The 7,621-nt window shown below is 46.2% G+C and overlaps 1 protein-coding gene across 1 annotated transcript; it reads right to left on the bottom strand.

Annotated features, from left to right (window-relative positions):
* Positions 1–341: 341 nt before the first annotated feature.
* LOC147879932 (uncharacterized) lies at positions 342–5,921 on the bottom strand. The gene is made up of 3 exons (XM_087371897.1): positions 5,863–5,921; positions 1,997–5,661; positions 342–1,888 (listed from the first exon to the last, which is right to left on the bottom strand). The coding sequence occupies exons 2-3, from the start codon at positions 5,622–5,624 to the stop codon at positions 549–551; spliced, it is 4,968 nt and encodes a 1,655-aa protein (XP_087228023.1). The 5' UTR covers positions 5,625–5,661; positions 5,863–5,921; the 3' UTR covers positions 342–548.
* Positions 5,922–7,621: the final 1,700 nt, after the last annotated feature.

Raw genomic sequence — 7,621 nt, 5'->3', positions numbered from 1 at the left:
TCTTAAGCACTTATAACACATGACGGAATTGGAATGCCTCAAAATGGATAACATATTGCAAGAAATCACCTCAAATTGCAAGAAATCGCCTCAAAATGCCTCATGATTGTTTCAAAATTTCATATAGGATGCATGAAATATGAAATTCTTGTGATGAGAACATTTTGCATGTCGTTCTCAAAGTAATAATCGTCAAAGTGAAGACTGAAGTTAATAATCTCATTCTTAAACCCAAGTGGAAGTTCTGTCCTTCTTAGGCGGCCACCATTATATATGACAAATCTCATGAACCTACCTACTCCGAAATTTAACATCCAAGCAAGAGCAAGAAGACGATGAGATTTTATTTAGTGCAATTGCATGCATGTGGTTTCGGGGATACAATAGAGGGTTTTTGGAATGCTAGTAGATTAGTACAAAAGACTTAATTCAGGCCGCTAAACTTGTACCTTATTTATCGTTGCCCTTGGTTTTTCTTTCGAGCAACTAGCTATTGTATGTGAGATATGGTCTCGAAATGTGTGAAAAAAGAAAGGCTGGGAGGTGGCCTACTTTATGGCTACCAAGGGAGTGGATAAGAAGCACTCGACCTCCTGGCTTAAGACATGAGGAATGGAAGACGAAGGGGGGAAAATGTGGATGAGCTTATCGTGGAGGCTGCCCAAGTCGTGGTTGTAGGAGTGAGGCATTTTCTCAAGCTTCTTGGCATGGGGGTACTTGCGCGTGAGCTGCTCTTGGTAATTGTAGAAGATGAATTCTCTGACTTCGACAGAGCCGGTATACTTGTCTGTGGGAAGCTCCCAGTCAGGGAAGATTGTGGCGAAATCTGTATATTTGTAGGAAATGCCTTTAGCATCGATAAAAGTATCACCTTGCTGAACGCTTTGGAGGCAAGAATTGGGAACCAATTCTCTGGATGTCTGCCAAGTGACCCCTACGAGACCCTTGGGCTGGTGGAGAGTGTCATGCCTGCCGTGATGGCCTAAGTCAAGGCCGCAGGTGATATTACAACGTGGGCATCCGGCGTCGCATCGTGGACGAGAGTGCAGGTCGTCCAAGAGCTCCATGCGTTCTCTCACCCTTGCTGTTAAACCGGCACCAAGCGTAGCCAGCTCCGTGCCATCGATATATTCTTTGCGTAGCTTGTCGAACTTCTTGGAAACGTCCACAAAATCTAGCCCCTGCCCTCCATACACCTCCGGATTGATGCCAGAAATCCATCTACCCAAAATTCGCAGCCCAGGATCCTGATTCAGAGGACCCTTCAGCTTATCCAGAAACACTTTCACTTGCTGCTTTGAATCTGATGGCGATTCCTTCACCACCTCTGCTGCTGCCACCCTCACCGCTTCATCCAGCCGCTCCCAGAACCTGGACCCGCATTCGCTCGACTCTTGCTTCACCGCTTGTTGTATGAGCAGCCCCGTCACCTCGTCGTAGTGCACCTTACTGTCGGCCACAAGTTTCAACAGGCGCTCAGATGCCTTCTCGCCACCCTTGACCAACAGCACCAGGTGCAGATCCAGGCATGCTCTCATCACCTTCCAGCTTGAAACCCAATGCGCGCCCTGCAAAACATCGGCCGCTTTGGCCACTAGACTCTCCTGGAATGCCTGCTTGAAACCGAATTTCAGACGTGTTTTGAGTTGTTCAAACAGCACATCCGCATCGCCGATCCCGCGTGTGTTAAATTGCTCGTAGAACCTCCTGAGCACAAGTTTACGGTCCTCCAGCTTCCTTGCCACATCGTGATGCCACTGGTGCTGAATGACTTTCACCTTCTCCGTGAGCACCTTTCGAACGTATACATGGGCAGCTTCTTGCTCTTTAGTGGAGTAAGTTCGTACTATGTCGGCAGTCCGTTCTTTCACCTTCTCCACTATATGATCTGCAATTTTCATTTCACAGCACAAATTTAGTAGTTCAAAGATCAATCACTCAACAGAATTCAGCATGGTAGCTACGAGCAGCTTTTCGAAGTTACGAATTGTCGCACCTGAGTATTGCTTTACATCTTTGAGATTTATATCCACCTCCTTGTCGAGCTCATCCTTGATCTTTCCATCCTCAAGCTGTTGCTCCTCGGAAGCGACCGAAGCGACAGACCATGCATACACGTACGACCGGCGCACTTGCGCCTCCACCTGCTGATCTTCGGCTTGTCCTTCTGCTTTCTGCAAAATCTTCCCGAACACATGCTCGAAAATTGAATCCTTAGTCTTCTTCCCTCGTTCGTTTCGATCTGCGATCTCTTGTTGCACCTCATGATCGAAACATTCCACAACCTCCTCAAGCTTCGCTGCACCATCGATCAATTCCTTCGTTCTGCCCTTATACGTGGCATCGATCTTGGAGAGGAAAGTATACCACTTCGTTTTTTCTTGCTCCTTCCATTTCTGACCCTTCCTTTCCAGCAAGCGCAACACCTCATCTGTCTGCTCTCTTAAGACACTCTGCACTCTTTCTTTGAGGACGTTGTAGACTTCCTCTGCAGTGTCTGGCCCGGCGTCTAGGGCCTCAAACTCCTCCAGAAACTTTTTTAACACCTTTCTGCGAGCCTTTGCTAGTTCATCCTGGAGATCAGCTTGGTTGACATTGGAATCCACGACCGAATCCAAATCGGATCCGTTCTGCGGATCAGCTTCGTCTCTCATAGAGTCCATAGACGGGTCTGTCAGGCCGGTGATGCACTCGTTCCAATCTCCAAGGCTCCGCGCACACCATCGTTCGTTCTCTGTTACCCGCATGTGGAGATATTCCCGAAGCTTCACCACCTTCTTCCCATATTCCCACTCCGGAATGTGCTCATGCAGCATCACGCCTTTCCTCCAGTGTCCCATCCATTTTACATCACTCTTCTCCTCGTCTTCATCCACATGAAAGCTTTCTAAGAAGGAGCACTTTTCTGTTGAGGAAGTTCCTACAGTGTCTTCTTTTTCTTCGTTTGACTCATTATTCGAGATGGTCCTACCTAGCTTCTCTCTTGCCGCTTGCCTTAGCTGTTCCAGGAGCTTCTGCTGTTTGGACTTTAATGCTTGAGTGTCAGACGTGTCGACACCCGTGTAGGCGAAGATGATCTTTGGGTGTGTTCGACCCCCTTTCTTCTCAGCGAATGCCAATTCTTCGAATTCTTTCAGCACCGTGTGGATCATGACCTGCTTCAGAGCAGCATCACTCGTGTTGGAGATCACCAATATGCATGCATCAGCTGCTAGAATTGCAAATCTGGCCAAGAAATTGTTGCATGCAGCTGACCATCCAAATTCTACTGGAGATTTGAAACATTCTGTGTTCAGAAGCAGAACATAATCGTAGAAGTCCCCGGGCCACCCATGCGACTTAACGAGCTGCAAGTGTGCACCATTAGTGCATGGAATTACAGCACTATCTTGGAATTCGGTGCCGAACATGAGATTCAGAATGCTGCTCTTGCCACTATTCTCCAGGCCCAGAACGCTTAGACCGAAAACCTTTGGTGGACGTCCAAGGTCTGAGGTTAGCATATTGTCAAGCTGTGTCAAGACCTCTGTCACCCAAGCACTATTGCACGTCAGATTTGCATCGCCATCCAGAACCTCCATGGGGAATCCATCCAGTAAATGTGTTGCGGCAAGCTTGGGCAACCAGTGTAGGTCACCACGAATCACGGGATCCACATCCGCAACATACATGTGACCTAGTTCCCGCCATAGATGCTCCAAGCCGACGTCCGCCTCCTTTTCTTTCATTACCTGTTGGATCATCATGACCCCATATGTGCGGAGCACTGGATCGTCGATCATCAATAACTGGATAAAGAGCTGGATGAGTGGAAGCTCCGCGACTGTTCTGGCAGAAGTTGACCGTTCCTTCTCTAGTAGCTCCCTTTCACCGGGGCTATTAGTCCGCATTTCTGCCTTTTGCAAAATGAGCGTATCCCTGACGTCCGCGAACTCCACCCCAGATAACGTTTCCTGGAGATCTTTGAAAACCATTGGTTGCTGGAATGGCAAATGAGCTGAACACAACCTTTCCAGTTCTTCTCTTTCTGAGTTCTTCAGTCTTCCAAAGGCCGACTTAAGAGCTTTCTTCAGTTTGCTTTCGACTGAGCAAGAGCAGCCGCATATGTCACTGAAGCGGCCCCATATTTCAGTAAAGTGGCTGCTTCTAGTACGTCCGGCCTCTGAGGTCAGAGACCATTCGATTGTAAAAAGGTCTTCCTTCGCTAGCAAACCTGGTATTGTACCTTTCTCCGCGACCTCTACAACCACAACATCTGCAATCTCCCTGACAAAGTCTCTCAGCTGGCTATAGTCACCAAATACAAGAAATGCAAGGCAAGGCAAGTGGTCTTCTCCGAGGGATCCTACAGCGACTTCCACAACAGGACCCGCCAACGCGCGTCCATGGTGACACAGGCTTGAGAATTTGCATGCAAGTACCTTCTGCGCCATCTCTGCACTTCTAGAGATACCTACACTTCTCTCAGACAGGAAGACAACACGGGGTAGGCTTCTATGGTCTACCACTGACCTGAACTGTTGGCTTGCTAGTTGCACTTGACGTAAAACATCTACGTTAATGTGCTTCGAGATACTCACACCACTATCGGACGAACTAAGTTTCTCTGGTATGACCAAAGGAACTCCTAATCTCTGCTCTAGCAAGAGCCTGCACAACGATATTTGGAAAGGAATATCTGAGCTTTGCATGATTTGCAAGAGACACTCTATAAACGACGGACTTTCATCGGAGGAGCCCCCACAAGCAGAGCCTTCATGTTGGTATCCGTCGTTCGAAAAATAGTCTTCGTCGTCGCTAGCGTCTTCAGCAAAAGGCTGGAGGCCATGTCGCAAGCGGGAAAGAAGATGTTCTTGTCGATTAAGATCCGGCCAAAAAGGTCTGTCGACTATCATATCGCCCATGTACTTGTACGTAGAATCACTAGGGCTCGGACGTGGGATGGTAATGGCATGAAATTTTGTTGATGATCCTAGTTGGAGAACCTCTGAAAGCGTTGGGGGGGACTGTTTCTTTTTCAAGTCTTGGATCATAGCCTCCAAACGCTCTTGGGTCATGCATTCTTCAGGCTGTGTGCGGTTTCCTTCATCATCGAAACCGTAGTTGCGGATCACTACACGGATGTCTGTAGCTGCTTGCGGATTAAGGACGATCACCGCCTTGATTAAACGTGACAAAGACTCGACAGGCACACTTTCCGCTTGGAGAAAATGCCCAAGGCACGTGCACAACTCATCAAGGTGGACTCTCAAGAGTGAGCAGACATGCACAGACGGACGAAGACTAATTCCAGACTTGAACAATCGAAATAACTCCTCCCTTAGCCTATGCTTTGCGGCATCCATATCTGAGGAATCCGAGCCTGCAATGGCATCCACAAAGTTGAGAAAGGCAGGGATTTGAAACAAATTTACCGTGAGATCCAGGCCAGGGAAGCTTGCTGCAGCGAAAGAAAGCAAGTGCACAAGCGTTTCCTCTGCTTTATCATGGGGCACCGCAATGCGGAGACAGTTGTGTGCGTTTTCTTCCAGAGCATCAACTGGTTCCAAGGTTCTTTTCAAACTTTTGCCAGAAGGCTTGCGTATCGCCTCACCACCGGCCCTATTTCCCGGCCTGCTCGCCATGCTGCAAGCTTTTACCTTAGCCGCACCCCGCAACGAGCTGCAGAGACCAAGATAAATGCTGTCAACGAACTGTATAAGTGTGCGGAACTAGTTGAGAAATGCAATGCAGGTCTGACGAACGATTAGAGCTCAATTGAAAAGCCATAGGATACTCACAAATCTGGACAAAAATGCAGTGCTGTGAACGTGAAAATCACATGTGAAGTGCCATGAAAAAGGAGTTGTCGTAGCAAACAACCTTAATCCGACGACTGAGGAAACGCCAGTTCACATAAATCAGCTAGCGCTATTTCTTAGGAATCAGAACTGGAACGATGCGTGGTTCATGCAACAAAGGCTAGAGCTAAATTTCATGAACACGTAAGGAAGAGAGTCCACATAAGTGGAAGCTCGCAGTGCACTAATGAGAATGCAACGGAAGGTTTGACGAAACTGAATCAGCACAGGGACGAAGAATGGATGCAAGAGCAAGTTCATTAGATGCTTCGAAGGGACGAAAAAGTGATGGGAGCAAAGCTAGAGCAAGTTTGCGAAAGGGTGGCAAGCCTGCGGTAGTGAGACCAAGTCACATGCTTCCTAGGAACGACAACCTCATGAGGTGATGAGAGCAAAGATAGAGCAAGAGCATCTTTTATAGCGAAAGGGTGGCAAGCTCCGCCCGGACACTTTCCAGAAACCAGAAGCAGGTGCGCGCTGCTCACATGTAAAATGCTCACATGGCGTGCTTATGCAGGGGAGAATGCTCACAAGAACAAGGGTGATATGGCATGTAAAATGCTCACATTGCTAGGAATTGAGTAGTGTTTAGTTGAACGTCCGTAAGGTTACCAAGTGGGAAACCACGTGAAAGAGTAAAGGGGATATGATGTGAAAAGGCTGATAGCCAACTCTCAAGGCTATTACCCTAAGCCCTAGGCATAAGATATATTGCCCCTTGAGTCAAGGTGTCCTCTTCACATGGTACTTGCCACGGTGAATTAGATGTCCCATGCACCACCTAAAGTCTAACCTATTTACATTTATGGGGTCCGTGCATGGTTAGGTATGACTACGTAAGTGCATGATTAGGGAGTCACTAGACTATTATGGAGCTTTAGGGTAGATGCAACATAGGTTGAGACAAATGATTGTCCATTTTAAGGAATGCCATACCTAAGCAAGTCCAACATGCATATTTCCTTTTTGCAAATTGGCAATTGAAGGTCAATAATAATGGTCATCTTTTAAGAGCTAATAGTAGATTTTAAGGAATGCCATACCTAAGCAAGTCCAACATGCATATTTCCTTTTTGCAAATTGGCAATTGAAGGTCAATAATAATGGTCATCTTTTAAGAGCTAATAGTAGGTACTCCACATTGAATTTCGTATTAGAATACCAATGGTAACTATAAAAATACCTTAAGAATACAATATTTCTTAGTAGAATACCACATGTTAAAAAAAGTGGTCCACCATAGCATGCACCCAGTCTATGCATATTCCTTAAATAGCACTAACTAGAGTCCACATCATTTAGAGAGTTTCCTTCTTGCAATTCGTACGCAAGCGGTGTGTATGGAAAGGTTGACAGAACACACATGAATCTATTGGAACTTGGTATTTGTATCTAAATTTCCTCGCACAATACACGTTTTCAATGCCATCCCATGAACATCTGAAACTTGCACATCATATCCATGTTGCAATAATTTCACAGGATTTATGGGAAATGAGATGTCAACCACACTTGGTTTGTTGAGAAATGATTATTATGACAGAGAATCTAAAAAGTTTCTCCTATTATACTGAAATTACATAATGGAATCCGATGGCCAAAAGCATGGATTAGAAAAACTATGGATTTTGAGATAACCATAGTTTTTGTAATAGCATCAATTATAACAGTGTTGCAATTGAAACAACAACATTATATAATTCTCAGTCGGGGAGTAAGATAGCACATGCATTCAATAGCAATGGTTTTATCTACCTTGGGGGAACTTATAGAACTAATAT

This window comes from Dipteris shenzhenensis, chromosome 33, assembly GCF_047967505.1.
Source record: "Dipteris shenzhenensis isolate YYH24624 ecotype China chromosome 33, Dip_SZ_1.0, whole genome shotgun sequence".
In the NCBI taxonomy this organism is placed as follows: domain Eukaryota; kingdom Viridiplantae; phylum Streptophyta; class Polypodiopsida; order Gleicheniales; family Dipteridaceae; genus Dipteris; species Dipteris shenzhenensis.
Note: the sequence above shows the minus strand (reverse complement) of the source record. Positions and strands in the feature narration are given on the sequence as shown.

Coding starts and splice junctions, on each gene's coding strand:
- LOC147879932 (XM_087371897.1), bottom strand. CDS start 5,624: ATGGCGAGCAGGCCGGGAAATAGGGCCGGTGGTGAGGCGATACGCAAG. Junction 1,889..1,996: donor AGATGTAAAGCAATACTCAG/GTGCGACAATTC, acceptor TGAAAATTGCAG/ATCATATAGTGGAGAAGGTG.